General features: G+C 36.3%; 1 protein-coding gene across 3 annotated transcripts; it reads right to left on the bottom strand.

Annotated features, from left to right (window-relative positions):
* Nucleotides 1–1,751: 1,751 nt before the first annotated feature.
* zranb2 (zinc finger RANBP2-type containing 2) lies at nucleotides 1,752–20,356 on the bottom strand. 3 transcript variants are annotated; one of them, XM_018092914.2, is made up of 11 exons: nucleotides 20,245–20,356; nucleotides 20,035–20,154; nucleotides 16,347–16,399; nucleotides 16,155–16,263; nucleotides 15,753–15,835; nucleotides 13,717–13,793; nucleotides 12,558–12,686; nucleotides 11,126–11,370; nucleotides 8,037–8,123; nucleotides 3,585–3,746; nucleotides 1,752–2,780 (listed from the first exon to the last, which is right to left on the bottom strand). In XM_018092914.2, the coding sequence occupies exons 2-11, from the start codon at nucleotides 20,088–20,090 to the stop codon at nucleotides 2,714–2,716; spliced, it is 1,068 nt and encodes a 355-aa protein (XP_017948403.2). In that variant the 5' UTR covers nucleotides 20,091–20,154; nucleotides 20,245–20,356; the 3' UTR covers nucleotides 1,752–2,713.
* Nucleotides 20,357–20,589: the final 233 nt, after the last annotated feature.

Below are 20,589 nucleotides of genomic sequence, written 5' to 3'. Positions count from 1 at the left end.
ATTGAATATCATTTTAAATGACAACCATTTCTGCTCTGTGTTTTCATCAGAAAACATAATGCCCCAATCTATGCCCTGAAGCGCTGCCCTTAAGGAGCTAAACTTTGCTTTTCTAAAATTCAGTGTCTTTGTTGCACCAGTGTAATTTTGTTTCCTGCACCAAACATCAAATGAAATAACATTATGGTCACTATTACCCAGGGGTTCAACCACTTGCACATTTGTTATATGTTCTGGGTCATTAGAGATCCAGATCCAATATAGCATGGTTCCTGGTTGGCTCCTCAACCACCTATGACAAAGTTGTCATGCAAGAAGGTTATAAACTTGTTCCCATTTACTGTCCTGGCAGTACTATTGCTCCAGTCAATATCAGGATAATTACAATCCCCCATTATTATTACTTGCCCCAAACTAGCAGCATTTTCTATTTGCAACAGGAGGTAACTGGTTTTAAGCAGACAGCAATTTTGTTTACCATTTATTGGCAGATTTAAAAATTTGCCCCAATTAACAGAACCAAGTAGTGTAAAACAGAAATACAATATCTCCTCTGATTAGTGTAAAAACATTGCATACTCTGAAAGTCACTCTTTTAAGTATCTTAGTTACCGCATATACTCGAGTATAAGCAGAGTTTTTCAGCCCCAAAAATGGGCTTAAAAAGCCATCCTCGGCTTATACTCGAGTATATGGAATAGAAGAATTTGAAGCTGTCACCTTAACTGTCCAGCATCCGTAGCACTCGCACATCCCACCCCCCGTGTCTGCTGGCATCCGTTGCGTTCACACCCCCGTCTGCTGGCATCCGTTGCGCTCACACCCCCGTGTCTACTGGCATCCGTCACGGCCGCACCCCCCCCGTTTCTGCTGGCATCTGTTGCGCTCGCATCCCCCCGTCTACTGGCATCCATTGCGCCCGCACCCATGTCTAATAGCATCAGTTGCGCTCGCACCCCCCCCCGGTCGGCCATATATGTAGCAAGCAGTGTGCCTAGGGCAGCACGTTTTGGGGGGGGGGGGGGAATGGCCCTCGGGTCCCTATTCTTTGGAGGAATTTCAGTAGCAAGCAGTGTGCCTAGGGCAGCATGTTTTGGGGGGAGTGGCCCTCGGGTCCCTATTCTTTGGGGTAGGGGGGTGACAGGGTCGCAGGCGTGACGTCACCCACACCCATTCCCCTTCTCAGCGCCACTGATTGAACAATCAAGATTGGATAACGTGCTGGTCCCCTGCGCATATAACCCTACATACATAGTAAAGGATTTTCCAATTGCAAGATACCAGGGCCTGCAGTTGGTAAGTTTTAACTCTTTGCATACCTGCGCTTTATTATTTTTTTTTTACATTTTTTTATTTTTATGAAAATGAACAAACTTAACTGAAAAGTAAACCCACAACAATGTCACATGACATGTCACACACAGGATGGGAACTGCACACAGCAGGATGGGAGGCACACACAGCAGGATGGCAAGTACTTGATACTTAGTATGGCAGCTTCCTTAGCCTTCCCAAACTTGCCTGACAGTTAAAAAAAACAAAAAAAAAAACAACTTAGCAGTAGTAGCTGCATTTCCCACCGTAGGCTTATACTCGAGTCAATATGTTTTTCCAGTTTTCTTAGGTAAAATTAGGTACCTCGGCTTATATTCGGATCGGCTTATACTCGAGTATATACGGTAAGCATATGTTAACCCCACCCCTCCCATATTTTTTAGCCCTAAGCACAATAAAACAACAAAGAAAGCATGGCAATTGCACAGGTCAGTTTTTATTTACACATAACTACAGTAAATCCTCTAAACTGTACTATACGTTATCTAAACAAAAATAATTTGTTTCAGAACAAACGCTCTTATTTGCTTACTGCTAAATGATAAAAAATTCTCACCTTGTCAGAACAGTTTTGTATACTAAGAAGAACAGACTAACTTCTAACATCTGGTTAAGAAGTTTTGCACATATTTAAATAGTAGCGTTGAAACTGCAATAGGCACAATTACGATTACAGTTTGAAAAACAGTACATTCAGGAAAAAAGTACAGAACTAAAGACATTTCTTATTAAGTAAACTGATGAATAGAGAGACTTGAAAGCAAAGCCAATTTGAACCCAAATAATTGTATCTGGTATTTAAATAGTTAGAATTGAATTTAACTATGGTACTGTTACATTCTCAGTTAAGAAGTTTACTAGTTGCGGCATTTTAGATATGCTAGGATTGCTTCCAATACCTAATACTTACCTTGTAATACTAATGAAGAAAGTGAACATTTTTCTCTAACACAAGATTTATTTTGTAATACTTTGCATTTTAAGCCATAAGAATAGGGTGACATGATCAAATACAACTTCTTCCATTTCAGCAGTAATGGAAAAAGAACGCATTTATTTAAAATGGGAAGAATTCCAAGAAACTAGATCAGAGAGTTATTACTTATTAAAAAAAAAATATATATATATATATTGCAGCACAATAGGTGACAAACATCATCCAAGCATTAATGATAATATTTTAAGTTTCTGTGTCTTACGGCTTAAAATGCTAATTTTAAATTAGGACCTCACTAATGCTGTAACTGGAGAAGCACAAAGACATGCACCTCTAATATTAATTGTTCTTCTTAATTAAGTTCTCATCTTGATGTTTTTTATTTTTTTTAAAGTCTGCCTCATGCAATGCACTTGGATAGCCACTGTTCCTAAAAATAATTTATTTCTTTTTGGAACTTGAAGAACGGGAGCCAGAGTGAGATGATCCGGATGATGACCCACGGCGTCTGCAAAACAGAAATTGAAGTTTGAATATGCTGATTAAATAAGAAAAATACAAGGCTAATGTCACACAAGGTTGTTTCTCTGCCTGTGTTTAAAAAAAGCGAATCTGCTCTTATCCACTCAATAGGGTAAGGACACCAACAGACACAGCGCTGGTCTGTGTGTACATACTGAGGAGATTTTAGTGTGGAAATGTAAAAGTATGCACTTTTGTGCTAAAACCCTGTGTGTACATGACCAAAGTCATTGTCAGTACACTTATACCACAGAGCCGATGAGAGGAGGCTGCCTATTTATACACAGGCAGGGAAATAGCCTCTTGTGGCATTAGCCTAAAAGGCAGGAAAAAGAAAAGAAAATATCTAGAGTGAGATCTGCTGTATTATATTGTTTTATCACAAAAACATTTGTCTAGGCAAAACTTTGGAGGCTATAGAAGTAAAATTCTTTCACCACAAATTTTAAACACTTCATCCCACATTTACAATATGGCCCTTCATAACTGTTTTCCCACCCAAACATTTTGCCAGCACACTATCATATAGTCACTTCCAGTGTTGAGAGACCATGAACTATGCTTGCCATACTGCCTTGCTTACTGAGAGGGGTGGGCAGAATTTAATATAATGGAAACTATACCACTGAGCAGTACATGGGCAGAAAGGGACATTTGATCCTTTCGCAGTCTGCTGTTACAATGTATAATAATAAAAAAAAAAAAAAAAAACACCAAGTAGGTAAGTAATTTCCCAATGTTTTATTGCTAAACAATTAAATTTCCCTTCTAATTCTACAGTAACCCAAACCTTTCTGTTGACCGTGATCTTGATCTCTTTTTTTTGCGGTCACCAGATGAGGATCTAGAGCGACTTCTCTTCTTGCCCCTCTCTGGAGATGAAGATGATCGAGAGCTTGCATAAGATCTTTTTCTCGGGGATGAAGATCCCCTGTGTGATCTGGAGCTGGATCTTTATTGATTGAAAATGAAGACAGTTTAATGTATGGACCATCAGGACAATATACAAAAAACACAGGTAAAACAAAAAAATTACTGTTATATGGCAAGTTACAAATATTTCTATTAATTCATGGCGTTAAAGTCAATACAGTAGAAACCCGAATTTGCGTTTCCTGGCATAAGCTGTATGAAAATGTAAAATCCAGGAAAAACAAAAAAAAAAAAACAAAAAAAAAAACAATTCCATTAAGATAGGGGTTTTACTGTATATACTGAAATAAAATTAGAACCAATATTTTAAAACAATGCATTTATGAACACAAGGCAATGGTGCTCAGGGAGATGCATCAGGTATTTTGCCTATCATTTTTTCTCACTAAGCGCAAAGCCTAAAATACCTCTCCACTGTCCCCAATGAAGATTACTTTAAAATGTCAGAAACTGAATATGCAGCCATGTTCAACAGAGGGCAATCTGGGGAGCCTGCTGCACCTCCTTGCTAAAAGCGAACTTTCAATGTGCCAGCAATCCTCATGTGTCACTGACTTACTGTTTGGCAATATAAAATGTATAAACAAGAATCTCCTATCATAAGCAGCAAAAGTCAAACTGTGTGTAGTCATCAATATCTGAATAAAGAAATTAGCAAAATAAATTTATAGGAAACACCTTGAGAGCCAGGGAACACATACACTGGTTATGACCCAACACTGGTTATGATTACTCCACTACTTAAAAAATAAAAAAGCAGTTACAAATTTATGATAAAGTGTCACATGTCATGTATTAAAAGAATATCCCCACTCATGGCAATCCTCAGTACCATTTCTCTATTGTTTACTGTAAATGAAAGGTATGTAATGGTAAACAAATTAAGTGCATACATATTGGGCCTTTTGTGAAGGGATTAAAGAACAACAATAGATATTTCCTTTATTACTTGCACCAGTTACTTATATAAGACATCATGTTTACGCCTTTTTATAGTTGTCTAATCGAAATACTACAGTTAAATATATAACATTTGAGTTCATTTAGCTTTAGGCTGCCAAGCTTCTACGAAGGAATTAGAAAAAAAATTAGGGAATGCCCTATGCATTATAAATTATTTTGTAAATTTATTTTGTTAGGACCACAAAAAACAATAAAAAAGAAAAAGAAATGGTGTAAAATGAAAGAAAACTTAAAAATCAGGCTAAATTTACAATTTAGGTTTCAATGTACTACTGACACATACTGCATTTTTAGTCTTGCATATACAGCCTTCCTAACATGCTATAATTCCATTAACAGCAGTGAGCATGGCCTAAGCTATACAAGCAGTACTGAAAAAGCTACTCTCCACACATACAGCAACTATTTGTGGTTTTCTAATGCCCTATTCTTTATATAAACTTTACAAATCTATGCAAGTAGAGGAATTCCCCTGAGTGCATGGGGCTTAAATGCATTTTTAATTACTATTTTTTCTTTTTTGGGTTAAAAGGAAAATCTGTTTTCAAGAACAAAAAAAAAAAAAAAAAGCAATGGAAAACAGAAAGAAATAAGTTTTTCTCTTTAAAAACTATTCCTCCAACAAACTGTAATCCTAAATGACTTTTCAGCCCCCCAACAGCCTTAGGTCCATGGCCCTTCGTTAGTGCTGGGCTAATTTGTCCTGTTTCGCTTCGCCAAAAAGATGGGCAACTTTTTTTTTTTTTTTTACCTTGCAAATTTTTTTTTTTTACAGCCATTATAAGTCTATGGACGTTTTTTCACAGTGAAACCAGGCGAAAATTATCACTACCCAGAGATCAGTCGCCCATGGTTAATCTCGGCTACTGTGGGTGACTAATCTCCACGAATATGGTTTCCAATCGGCAATAAAGCGAATTACTGGTGGGAAAGCATAAGAAACACTTCATTTTCAGAAGTCATGCAAAGTTTCCTCCTGTAGGGCCAGTACAAATACCTTTGTATTTGTCAACTGGAATTGTCAACTCTAAAACCATTTACTTGTGTAACTGTGCAAATATAAAGAGCTATTTTTGCTCTATTATGGGACAAAACTCATTTACAGGGTTGATTCTGGTTGACTTAAATACAAAGGTATTTTTGGACATTTTGTGGCCCGCACAGGAGACAATTTAGAACATGTGAAACAAAGTTTATGTGCAATTACTACAAAGAGACCAAAGATCCACTGGATTCTTCAAGTTGCAATCTAAGTCAGAAGTTACACAGACAGGTATGGTACCAAAGTGACCAACTGGGTAATGTAATAAAAAGTCTTAAAGGAGACATATAGCATATTGTAAGCAATAATAAATACTATATAGCGCTGGTTTCACTCTGGGCTAAACATTAGCATTATCTTTAAATATTGATCCTTTACTGAAGCTCCCTTATAGATCTGCTACAGTACCTGTCCATGTTTTGAATAAGGTTTGGGCCGGTTCTAAGGTCCCTGCTAGAAGCACAATAGATATGTAGTTGCCGGATATTGAAAATAATCTTAAAACAATGTTAATCTTGGTTAACAGTAAAGTCCTCAAATCATCCTGCCCTATGACTCCTTAACAGAATAAAATCCATACTGAAAATGTATTTACAATCTTTTCATTTTATAGCAAACCCAACCCAGTCTCCTCATTATTCTGGCAATTTGGACTGAAAACAGATCATGCTTTATAAAGTCATTCCAGGTGACATTCTTTGAGTTGCTAGGTTAGTTGGAGTACAAACTGTAGTGGTTAAAAGTATTGTTTACCTTAAGGTTTTATAATGAATAGGTTATAATAAAATAAAAAAAGAGGGTCCCCGAGTCTATACTTTATTTTGTTGTATTGTTTCCCATTATCAGCTATTATATTTCATTCTTTAATTTTCATATTTTCTACTGAGCCCCCCTGTTAAAGCACTAGTTAGAACACTATGCTGGGCCTTCCTGCTGTCTGTCACAACTCTCTTCAACCTTGGAGAGGAAGATCGGTTTTTGATAACTAGGTAGCCCTCCAGTTGCCACAGAACAACTACCTTTAGCCAAGGGTCATTAGCTAGTGACCACCTGCTTATATGTAGAAACAAGCTTTAATGTCATGCTCAAAAAGCATATAACAGGTAACCCTCCCCCAGCGGTTACATAACAAGAACTGCCTACCTTCACCCTTGGCTGGAAGTAATTTCTGTTCAGAGACAGCTGAAGAGTTACCTTTCTACATTGGTCCTCCAACTGTTACTAAACTAAAAAAAATATTCTAAGTCAAATGTTCAGTGACATGTAACATGGACATGACATGGAGACCCACGTTGTCAAAAAAGGACATTAGGAAGTAGCCTTCCACCATGATTACATATCATAGGATATAGGAGAAATGTACCCCAAGATAATTTGTGTCTATGTTTGACAAATTCATTTGACAAAGGCAAGAAAGGTTGGTAATCAAAGAAATGTACTCTTCTTTAAGATCAAATTCAGGTTTAAAGATGCTACACATTCCTTAGCAGTTCAGTTATGTAATGTTGTTTAAAGTGAATTTTACCTTTAAAATATGTTATTTAATAATAATGGGTTTTAATTTAATATGGGTTTTGAATAATCAGCCTTGCAATTCTGCCTCTCCAGCCTGCAAGTTATACTACTATGTAGATGTCAGGGCCACAGACCATTCTTATTGCTTATATTTCTACTCAGCCCATGTCTTTATCGTCCATGCTTACTTGCAAACTGTTGCCTGTTGCTTGGCTAATTAAGCCCTAGCAACTAGTTGGAAATTTAGCCTTGGATCTATAGAGCAAAAATGTATTTAAAAAGCTAGAGGTATATTATCTAAGTGTCCTATAATTTTGACTCTCAGCACAACCTCTCCCAAAGTGCCCTAGTGGTGGGTGTGCAAAACCACAACTAATGCACTTTGGGACAGATAGTGCTGAAAGTCAAAACCCTCGGGCAGTAAGTTAATATACCTCTCGTAAGCTTCTCAAAACTATAGAGCAAAAATGTAAAATGTATTTAGCCATATTATATTTTTATTTATTTAATGATACCCCATACCTTGTCTTTCTCCATACCCCTGTGCATGTGCTCCAGCAAGAGCCACTAGGGAGCCAAAGATGGTGGCCGCCAGGCTGCACAAATTATATATAAACATATCCAATACATACAAAAAAATCTTATTTAGTACATTGTGTTGTCTAAATGTGTAATTATTAAGTATTAAACAAAATATATTAAAAAGTATAATAAGTGTCAGTCTTAACAAGATCCAGGAACACTTCCAATCTCTCTTGCAGCCACAGAGAGAGTGGCACACCTATTCACCTTGATTTCGACCCAGGAGATCTAGAGTACTCTCTTGAACTTGAACGTGATCTTGATCTGGAACTGGAAGAACTTCTTGACCGGGATCTGAAACAACATGGGGCATTTTTTTCCAGTACTACTGACCAAAAAATATTTCTGACAAACTGTACATTTAGTTGAAAGTATGATTTAGTGCTTTGTAATTCACTTCTTTCTCAAATAACCCATTTACCTCAATCTTCCTTTAGAGCACAGATGTGTTCTTCGATCACCTTTAAGTGAGGTGAACCCTCAATATGTACTTCCTGCCTACGATCTAACAATCTTTGAGCTCACCAGTGCATAGTCAGAATACTTTAAATGCAGTGCTGCTACACTGAAAGCAAATATGGTACAATTCAGGTTTTCCTACACATTTCTTTACTAAAAGCTAACAGAAAGACTGCAGGGGTCAATTTGAAATCTGTTCGTGGGGCAAAAGCTGGCTGTAAAGTTATGACAGTATTTCTTACTGCAGTGGTTAGCGTCTATCCTAGATGTCCCATGCTGCATTGTTCCACCATTTTACATGGATAATTGATAAACTGCATCTCACTAAAATATACAGTGTAGTATGCTATTCGCTACTGGGGGTAAAGATGGTCAAAAAAGAAAAATACATGAGAAAAAACGGGTACCCATGCTCACATGGTTTCAGTGGAGCAAACTAGATCTAGTCTCTAATCAAATACTGCTGCAAAAAATTTCATTAACCAGTGAAAAGCTTTTAATGTTTCTTGGCATAAGAGCTTCATTGAAGAACCCATCAGGGTTATTCTAGATTCAACTGCTAGTACCTCAATCAAGGGACACAGCCATATTTGATTTTTGCTTAGACAACTATGCAAATATATGCAACATGCAAATATAGGCAAAGTTAAGATTAATGCGGGGGGAAAAAAAGAGAAAAGCAACGGTAAACAAGCAAGTTTACAGATAAAGGAAATATCTAGTGAAGTTTTATGAATCTAATGATATCAACAGAATCATAAAGGTGTGTTCTGAGAAGCACCAAGAGTTGCCTACTGTTATTTGTAGCGTAAAGGATATATTTATATTCCATATTGATGCATTGCACACAGTTTATTTAGGAATGCATAATTTTATGAATGGACCAAAAGCACCTTAACAAATCTCCATTGGGTATATTGTGTTCAACAAAATTCGATGATACATACTCAAATTGCACCCCAAAATCCCTATAAGAAAATCTACAGATATTTTCAATTACAAATATCTTTTTTGTGCTAACGAAGTCATTTTTTCCCCCTTTCTGCTTCTTACACAGCCCATTATAGTGTAACAAGCAAATGCATTTAAAAAAAAAAAAATACAGACTTGTATACAAAATTATCCTAGTTAGTAAAATCAAGTAACAAATTTTGTATACTTTACAACTTCACCAACTAGGCTGCTTTGTGCACATTTATATATCGCACGACCGGGACCTTGTGAAGGAAGCTCAGCGCTTGAAAAAAGGCCTGCTGTAGCCTGAAATGTCCTTTGTATTATCCATGATGTAGCCATGATGGAATAAAGGACTTTTTTTTAAAAAAATTATATGTTGCTGTTTCCTACATATATGGTTTGTATTATGGCACATGGTCACTAAAAAAACTTGCACCAGTTGTATAAAATAAAATTAAAGTTTTGTTTTCTTCCTCTGCATGTTTAATGTTTACACCCGTTTATTGTACAATGCTGTGGAATGTGTTGGGGTTTAATAAATACATGTTAATAATAATAATTCGTTTTTTTTCATTATATGGACGAAGTAATTTTTATTAAGGAACTCTCTGCCTGATGACCAAAAATTTAATTCTAAGTGAACTGTAGTACTGGCTGGATGAGAACTGGCTTCTGCTATACTGTTTTAAGAGTCAACAGCTCAGAAAAATAAAGGGACAGACAGAAACTGCTAAATGTTAAACATTTAATTTGAAAACTATATTTTTTTTAAAATAATGTATCCTTGGAAGCTTGTTTCCTTTCATTAGGCAATTTCTTCCCAGTATTTATGTCAAGTTCCTTTTTCATTTGTGCCAAATATTTGATATTTTTTCTGGTGTACAAATCCAGAAATACTTTTATAAATACACTCCTAATTGTTCTTTCCTACTTTTCATAAAAAAACAATACCACTCCCAAAGTGCCACCCACTGTGTTATGTCAAGAGTTATACCAGTGTAGATATCGCCATACTCTACACAAACCACTGAAAAATATATAATTTTTAAGCATAAAATCATATTAAAGGGGAACTTTGTCTTCCAAACCAAAATTTGTTAAAGAGCCCCACACAACACAAAAACCACTAATATACCTATTACCGTAATCTGTTCCTTTAAAAAGTATGAATAAATGTCATTTTATATGCTAAAAATCCAGCGCCAAAACATTTCTTCTCTTCTGCATAATTTACATTCCTGGCAGGGGAGGAGAGACTAAAACACTTGTAACAACTTCTCCACATCATACAGACAGCATGCAGAAACTATATAACCAAAAAGGCATTGCTCTGTCATGATACTTTCCTTAATGACATCACATGTGCATTGAATTGTGGGATTTGGAGGATACAGGCTGAAAGCAGGCTGAGGACAGTCGACTACTGTTAAATTTAATGTTTAAAGCTAGATCAGAAGGAGAACAAGGGGCTAAGCTTTGGTAACTGTGCATATTCTTTTGATGTATATTGCAAAGTTGCTTAAAATGAGGTTTACTTTTCAAAAAGCTTAAGTTGAATTTGGGTGGCATTTCCCTTTAATATGAAATACTTATAAATAATAAATAAGAGAAGCTGAAGAAACAATTAGACACACTGTACCAGCTTTTCACTAATGCCATTTTCTGTTACTAGATAAAAATTGCATTTCTTCAAACAAAAAAGTATTTTCTTTTATAAAGTACAGGAAATTCATAAGGATTTAATAGAAAATAAAATTAATGGATACAACATGGGAAATTAAAAGCTGAAGGAATGAAAAACATTAAGATATAATATAAAATGTGAGAACGTTAGATACTGACATTTTTCCTGTCTTTACCCTTGACCTGCACCCGTTTACCTGGACCTAGACCTTGAGCTTTGGGAAGAGGAGCGTGAAGATCTGGAATGAGATCGGGATTTAGATCTACTGCTATGTGTGGATTTCTTATTTTTACTATCATCTTCATCTTCACTCGCAAGGTTATATTTTGACAGATCACCATCATCATCATCTTCCTCATCATCATCATCATCCTCCTCCTCCTCCTCCTCCTTCTTCTTATCCTTCTCCTTCTCCTTCTCCTCCTCCTCCTCCTCTTCGTCCTAAAATAGAAGAAATATCATCTTAGTAAAGGGTTGGGGTGGACTATAAATCACATGGGTTTTCGTGCCAAAAAAAAAAAAAAAAAAAAAAAAAAAAAAAAAAGCTTGACAATTTTTGTAAATTTGGCCAAACATGTTTTGTAACCAAAAAAAACTTTGCCACCTTTCTATTACTATGCATGGTCATTTTTATTCAGGGTTGAGGGTAGTTTTGCCGCTATTAATAATTACAAAAGCAGGGTTTTTTTATTTATAAAAAACATCAGTTATTTCATTAATATTGCAAATGATAGACAAAGGCACCATTACAAGGCCTATAACAAAGTTATGAAACTGGAAAAGAGAGGTTAAAGGAATAGGTCAGAAGGTGCCAATTCACATCTGCAAAACAACAGACTTCAATTCCAGTTTAAGTGGAGCAAGGAGCAAACCCTTACCATAACCTTACAACAGCAGGGGTTATTCGCAACCCGATTACCAGTGATTGTTTTATAAATCACTTAAACCCGAGTCCAAAATGAGGCCAGGATTAGACATTTAAGTCAGATGTAGGGTGCCTACTTTTGCCTCCCATCTCAAACATGTATTTGAAGATAGTAATCCATTTTTACACAACACAACTGGGGTCCTATTACCATCTGGAAAGCAATTTATTTAATAATATTCTTGAAATACGTTACTGATGGAGTGTTTAGCTTCAATTTGGTGTAGATTTATTTTTTTCCCATTCAGCCATATCTTAGATAATTATGTTGCAGGGAAAACTGATATAGAGCAGAGGGATTAAAATCTGTTAATGTTCTACATTTACTATGAGAGAGATTCTAAGATTGTAAGCAGTTTTGTGTTTGGTATGTGCGGTGTCTGGAATCTTTTAGACCATTTCATTGTTTTTCTACAACAGATTCATTCTATTCTAATTGTAATCTGGGTTTGCCTAATTCAAAAGCAGAATCATATTCTATATCTATAATCTCAGAAGGGGAGGAATATGGGGCCAAAATATCTTTCCAAGTTATTGGGAAGAACTAATTTTTAGCATTCAATAATGTTTCCTTTTTGCTAGGTTTAAATTGAAAGTAAATATTTCTGCCAAGATATAGGAGATACCAGCTCATTATTTTGGTAAAATATAAAATATTTTATAAAAATCTGTAAGACTAATGCAATTTAAAAATATTGCTTACATCATCAAGTTTATACTTTGAAAGATCTTCATCCTCCTCTTCTTCACCTTCTGATTCTTTTTCATCGCCCTTTAAAATTGATTTGGGCACAGCGGGTTTCCCTCTGTATTTTTTCTTTTTCCGGCCAAACTAAAAAAAAAAAAAGTTAAATAAAGATATATATTCAAAGTCGCACTAATTGACAGAATAGTAATATGTACTGAAGATAATTTATTTTCATTTAGGTTTACATAAAATCAAGGGTAAAACCATGCTAAGAGTTCATGTGGACCCCAATTTAAAAAAAAAAACAAAAAAAACAAAAAAAAAAAACCTACTGTAATAACCAAACTAGTACAGTCATCCCTACACCCTTTCCAACCTGTCCTTGGTGCTCACAAACATAGGCCATTTAAAGCAAAAATATAAACTCTCTCAAAATGGATAGTGTCCCGTTTACACAAGCAGTCCTATTTCATCTCCTTAAAGGATCTCGAAGGCCTATTCATCTCATACAGTTTTGCACATGCTTTCTTTGATTACCCACCTATTGTACAGCGCTGCGGAATATGTTGGCACTTTATAAATAAATGTTAAAATAATAGTAATTATCAACAGACTAGGGTGAAGCATTTAGTCCAAGGCTGTTTAACTTTATTGTCTGTGTGATTCTAAATTACAACTTAAAGAATACCCTTTTTAGATTTAAATATATTAGGCCAATTGTAGTAAAGGATGCAGATTGAAACACACATGGCTTGACTGACAGTCTTCAAAACCTCAGAAGACTAAAGTGGAACAATATACAAGGAACTGTATGTTTGTTGACCAAACTGTAAACTGTGCAGGGATAGAAAATTGTTAAAAAATGGCATGGGCTCATAAATGTGGCAATAAACAGGAAATAGGTTGCTTATATATTTATACAGTGATAACTATATATTGTCCTGCATCAAATCTAAGATAGCACATAATTATCACAAGTAAAAACAATGCTGTATATATAAAAGGGATGCATATACCTTAAAAAGTTGATTGGTTAAGTTATTATTTAAATTTTCTAAATATGTGACTGATTACACTGGGTTAGCAATTTGATAAAAACCATATCCCTGTATAAAGAAAATAATATTTGTAAATACAGTTAACAATGCAAACATCTGGGGGCAAATTACTTTACCTCATCATACTCTCCATCAGATTCCTCACGTTCTATATATTCTACATTTTCACGCTCATTAAAACCTCCTCCATAACCTGTAAAAAACAAACAAACAAACCCCGCCACATCATTTAGATCAGGAGACCCAGTATTCCAACTATGGCAGTGGTTCTTAACCTTCCTAATGCCGCAACCCTTTAATACAGTTCCTCATGTTGTGGTGACCCCCAACCATAGAGGAGCAGTGTCTCGGTTCCTAAGACCATCACAAATATGTGTTTTCCGAGGGTCTTAGGCGACCCCTGTGAAAGGGTCGTTCCACCCCCAAGGGGTCCCGACCCACAGGTTGAGAACCACTGAACTATGGTGATTGTGACATTGTACTATTTGACAACAAAAAGGCTTATAATACAGTCAAGTGGGACTAAATGAGCAGGGTTTCTCTTCAGCCATAGGCAGTTAGGGATGGATAAGGTCCCTAAAGATCAAACAGTGAAGCACAACTGGTTCAAATTTAAAAAGTGGCACCAACATGTGATGCCTTCTTCCCCCCTTTCTCTTGTATATACAGATGTTTCATGGTAACTATTACTCGGCACTATCTAGACTTTGCTCTTCCATCTTTATTTCTCTTCCTCATTTTAACTTCTTTAAAGGAACAGTAACACCAAAAAATTAAAGTGTTTTAAAGTAATTAAAATATAATGTATAGTTGCCCTGCGCTGGTAAAACTGGTAAGTTTGCAACAGAAACACTACTATAGTTTATATAAATGAGCTGCTATGTTAACACGGGGGCAGCCATTGAAGCTGGGAAAAAGGAGAAAATGCACAGGCACATAGCAGATAACAGATAAGCTTTGTAGAATATAATGGGGTTTTATCTGTTATCTGCTAAGTAACCTGTGCCTTTTCTCCTGTAAATGGCTGCCCCCATGGCTACACAGAAGCTTTATTATATAAACTATAGTAGTCTTTCTAAGGAAAACACACCAGTTGTACCAGTACAGGGCAGCATTACATTATATAGTAATTACTTTTATACACTTTCATTTTTTGGTGTTACTGTACCTTTAATACCAACTACTTCTTAGTCTCGAGGTAAAGAAACTTAAAAATGTCCTTCATTCTGTCTTTAACTGTTGTGAATGTATATAAAAACAATTATCCTTAATAATCTTTTGTCTAAAAGAATTGCAGGGCCAAAATAATAAAAAATACACTAATTTAATATTGACTTATTAAACTTGAGGATATTTAAAATACATAGAAAATATCATTTTGGAAATTATATGCTGGGTTTTCCCTGCTGATTAAAATAAGGGTACTTTTGAGGAAATTCACCACTCAAAAGACATCTGAAACATCAATTGTTTCATTAATATTGAAAATTATAGATAAAGGCACCATTACATGGCCTATAACAAAGATATAAAAATGGATTTTCAAAATTCTCTTAAACTGGTGAGAGGTTAAAGGAATTGGTCATAAGGTGTTCATTCGCAGCATCTCCAAAACAAGAGAGACTTTAGAGTTTGACCCTTCTGGTTCAAGTTTGTGTGTTCAGGGACCAAGCTGTTACCATAACCTTAACTGCACTGGTATAAATTTCATTATCCAGAATTCTTGGCAACTGTTCTGTTCCAGATAAGGACTTTTTTCTAGTCTGGAGACCTCAAGTCTACTAAAACATATTACATTTTTATATTTAGATAGCTTTTTTTTTTTTTACAGAGATTAAGAATGTGTATTTAAAATGCACAGCACATGAATTGACAATGCCATATTTCAGAGTTTCCTGAATAAGGGGTTTCCACATAACCTCTCGTAGCATTTTTTAAAACTATTAAACTGTATGAACACCTTGGCATATGCTGATGATAGATGACTTTTGTGGACCAATAATCATTTTATCCTCTCCTGAATACTTGTGCATGGAATGTACTCCACTGCATTTCTTCAACAGAATTATAGTTGTGTTGCTGTCTTGCCTCCAAAAATCATTCAAGTGCTGTATACAAAGGGTTTAAATATGTTAGCAAGCAAATATCCTACCTGTTCTTTCCTCTAGTTTTGCATACTTTGGTGTATTGCACATATTACATTCTGATCTTCTGGCCCAATTTACATTTCCGCATCTGATAAAATGAAGGCAGGCATGTTTGTATAATTTAATAAAATAACAGGAAATACATTATTGAAATACTATAAAAGCATATAAAATACTGGAAGATGGTAAGTAAACTCAGAGACTGAAGGAGGACTAATCTCTATAGCAGCAGACCTATAAGTGAAATTCTCCTATCCTCCTTGTATCCACTGTTGTCCTCCCTAGCAGCATTATGGCCAGTTTGGCACCTGTCCGTTGCAATAAAAACCTCACATTCCAACAGTTGAAATATGTAATAATGAAAGGAATGGGAACTGTAACAGCACGCATAGTATCACCCAACTTACGTCTTGCATTGCCAGTCATTAGCACTAAACAATCCACGGCTTTTCTCAGCTAAGGTTTTTCCTATTTCAGTTCCTCCAGCTTTCATCATTTTAGCGTCAGTTGTTTTTTCTAACAAAAACAAGTAAGAGAAATTTAGAATATGATCAAAGTACAATGTTTCAGGATTAAGAAACAAAACCAAATTGTCTTACCTCGTCCGCATCTGTTGCAACTGGTTCGTCTGGCAAAGTTTACATTCCCGCACCTAAAAAACATTTCAGTAATTTATGAAGACAAATACCCAAATTCATCATAAATTGCCACATTTTCTTAACACTATAAAATTCTATGTGCAAGCGTATTTTTTTTTTTTTTTTAATCTTTTATAACACTATAAATATGCCGTCATAAAACCTAAGGGGTTCACTGTTTTACCCATACTTCTAAAAAATTACACCAGTTTCAAATGGTCCTAGGCCTCTGTAGAGGAGTATTCCACAAAGTGCTGTTCCAAACTGTTGCAATAAATACAGCCCCTTTTTACCCAGGAATCCCATGTAACATATCTGCTGTGTTAGAACCAATGTCCACTTTAACGTTAAAAGAAATATCATATATTTCCAATGCTTAAATAAAGTAGCACTACTCAGAGAGTAAAGAGATAATGGTTCTGTTCTATAAATCCACTGATGAACACTGCTGTGGCTTCAGTCTCTTACACAATTTTGGCTTAAAGGAGAACTAAAGCTTAACAAAGAAGTAGGCAAGAAGGGCTTTTATACCAGCCCAAGGCAACCACAGTCCTTTAGCAGTGAAGATCTGCAGACCATCATCTTCCTTTATGTTGATTTACTGCACAAACTCAGTGCTGCTTTCAGTTACCGGAGCTTAGGGACTGACTCAAAATATACTGTATGTATTACAAAAGTCACAATACAAGGCTTTTTGGTAATTCATCAGTATTGTCATTACATGGCAGTTCAGAAGCCTGTGCAATTTGCATCAGAATTTATATAGCAGTAGCCCTCTAGCATCAGATTCTATGATATAATGTACCTCATTTTCTTCATGATTTGTGATGACCCCTAAGCATACTTTCACAACAGCTGCCAAGACCACACTGAGCATGTGAGCTCCACTGACACTCCCAACAAAATCCAAGATGGTGACCCCCCTGTAGATATCTTTGAAGACCTGGATCATTACTGTTGTAGGATCTCTGAAAATTTAGGCTGGAGCAGTAAATTCAATTTATAAAATATGTCATTTCTACCCATATTTGTTTTTAGGGTTTCGTTTTCCTTTAAGGGACAGTATATACCTTGTTTCAACATAAGCTCAGTCGATGTGGCATGTGCTGACCATACTTTTTTCCTATTGCGATTCTTGACACTAACAAGGAAATGAAACCCGCACCAGATTCTCCAAAGCAGAGAAGCCAATAAAACGAATTACCCGTCCACTGAGAAGCCCTTCAATAATGAGCAGCCGAAAGGCACTTATATTGTAGTGTCACCCACTGTGACCTACAGCACTTACATTTGCCCATTTGTGTCTGTTAGTTACCCCTCCCATATAGATTGTAAGCTCTACGGGGCAGGGACCTCCTTCATCTTGTGTTTCTGACTCTTATTGCAACTGTACCTTGTATTTATTGTTGTACTTTGTATTTATCCATTATCTTTAAACCCGTTTGTATTAATGTATTCTACTGTATAGCGCTGCGTACATAAGTAGCGCTTTAGAAATAAAGATATACATACAAGGCTATGATGGAAGGGAGGGGTTTGTTTGGTTAAAGTAAAATAAGGACCACTAAACAATAACAATAAAGGGGGGGTGGGGGGAGGGATTAGAATATGTTCATTCTTTAATGCAATACCATAATTGCAAAATGACCATATAGCAAAATGCTGAAATTATATGACCACATCCTCTCTGCTTGCATATGCACACAGTTAAAATACATTTCTGTATATAGACCAGAAAGAAAATGCCTGCCAATAATGCTACGTCACAAGTGCATTTTTGCAAGCTTCAAAAGCAAATTTGTCCTGGCTTATCAGCTCCTACACTTGAAAATGCACTTTTTTTTTTTTGAGGACTTCTGCATCTGTAATGTATTTGTGTGTTTTATGCCAAATATATTAAAGTGTTTTCTATAGTAATGTTTGCTTGCCATTTTTACACCATGTTGAAAGTAGATAATAGCACAGTATGTGACACAGCCCTTAGCTGGCCATACAGCCCATTCAGACCAAATCATCAGATTAGCTGCCTGTGTATGGAACATCAACAACAGATATCGGGACGAAAATCAGACATACTTAAATATACCTTTGGGATGAGGACTTCATCAGCATCCATTATGAGTGACCAAATGTTTGGATCAGTCCAATATGGTCATATAAGGGGAAGATCTGCTGATCTGGCATGCTTAATATATTAAAGCATTTATTTACATTGCCTCAAGTGAAGGTGATCATACATGTTACAATTTGCTCAGTTGGCAGGCTGCCAAATGAGCGGACCTTTCACAATATGGCAACCCAAAGGGCCAAATGACTGTTGCTAACGCAGGTTATTGGGAGAAGGTGTAGCGCTGACTCCTTCTAAAACCTCAGACTTAAGCTGGCCATACACGTGGCGATCTGACGATGTTTCGTGCGACCATCAGTCGCACGAAACATCGTCAGATCCGCCTCACACCATTCAGGGCTGAATCGGCAGGTAAGTAGGTAGAAACAATAGGATTTCTACCTCCTTCTGCCGATTCAGCGCTGAAGGAAGATTTTGGTCAGGCGCCTTCTATGGCGCCCGATCAAAATTTTCAAATTGGCCCGATCGGCGAGTCGGCCGATATCAGCAGCTTCCTGCGACATTGGTCGACTCGCCAACATACAAAACGAGGTTTCGGACGATATTATCGGTGCGTGTATGGCCACCTTTAGGCACAATGCACTGAGATGGTGCCTACACACACCAATATTACAGCTAAAAAAATACATTTGTTGGTTCAAAAATAAACTTATTTGTAATGTAATCAGTGTAATTTAGAAATAAAAAGTACACCATAAAAATAATGAAATTATCTCTTTAAACCTCCTTATATATTTGAATCTCATTGTTAAGCCACAAGCATTGCTAGCAGCAATGTAGTAAATGTGTGTGAAAGATTCAGAAAAAGAGAATGCAATGCTATTTTGTCCACTGAAACTCTGATCGTGGGAGTATACCTAAGATCCCTGCTATAAAGCAACATTCTGCTATTTGAAAGAAAGGAAAGAGAATCATTTAGATTTGTACCAGGAAAGTTTCTAGAACTATTAAATCAGTATAGTTTACAGAATTATAGAGCTATCCACATTTGACATTGTCTCTTGAGCTTTAGGGACAGGTTACCTGTAAAATCTTATAGGCTATAAACTTTAAAAAGAAAGGACATTAAGCAAAAAAAAACGTAGAAACATAGTTTTTTCATTTTCTTTTACAGAACGTGTATTAAAAACAAGGGAATAACATCAAGTAAAGATATTATTTGAGCAATAAGGAGACACAATTTACGCAAAGAAAAAATAGTGTATAAAACCTAAAACCTTTACCAAACAAGGCGTTTTCTAATAAAGCACCATGAATGATTCTTTTTATGGTGCTGCTTTTTTGTAGAAAGGTGTTTGTAGACCATTGGGAAAGCTATAACACGTGTATAATGAATATATATCCTGGAGTGGGCAATAGCAAGGTACCCACCCCACCCACTGACTCTTCGGGCCTTAAGAGTTTACAACTTGAACAAGTCCAGCTGTAGCAAACACTTCCGCCTAGCTGCTCGGGACACTGCCCGTGAGGAGTATAACTACTGACACGAAGGCTCAGAATACTAGCCTGCAAACGACTTACTTTTTATCCGGACAAATCCAATCACCGTCGCTGACACGAAAATTTTTCGTCGACATCTTGGCAGCCACAGTACCCTCTGTAAAGCAGGACCCAGCGCTAAGGCGCCCTCAACAACTATGCCTTAAACGCATACAAAAATATATTTGTGACACATGTGGTTTTATGCATGACAAATACAGGTTATGTATAATTATGTCAGAAATTAAATACCGATGTAATTTGTAGATGACTGGACACTGGCACTGCCTTGGCCACCCCAAATATCTCAAGCCTCGTCTTGAATGTGCGGCGTGTGAGTAATAGCCGGAAGCTGCGTAGTACGTAGGAAATACGTCACAGATAGTTGGTGTATTGTAGTAACGGGATTAAGGAGTATAAGAAGATATCGTGTTTGACTAACACGGCTTGTTAGTAAAGGTTTTTACACTTGCAAGTCTGAATGGCAAATCAATTTTTTTGCGAAACAACCTTATCCTCTTGTTTGGGAAATATATTAAAAATAAATCACTATTTTGCCATTTTATATAAATTGTTGTAAATATAAATAGAGAACGT

Source organism: Xenopus tropicalis, chromosome 4 (genome assembly GCF_000004195.4).
Source record: "Xenopus tropicalis strain Nigerian chromosome 4, UCB_Xtro_10.0, whole genome shotgun sequence".
NCBI classification, from domain to species: domain Eukaryota; kingdom Metazoa; phylum Chordata; class Amphibia; order Anura; family Pipidae; genus Xenopus; species Xenopus tropicalis.
This window is presented reverse-complemented; position numbering and strand designations above follow the sequence as displayed.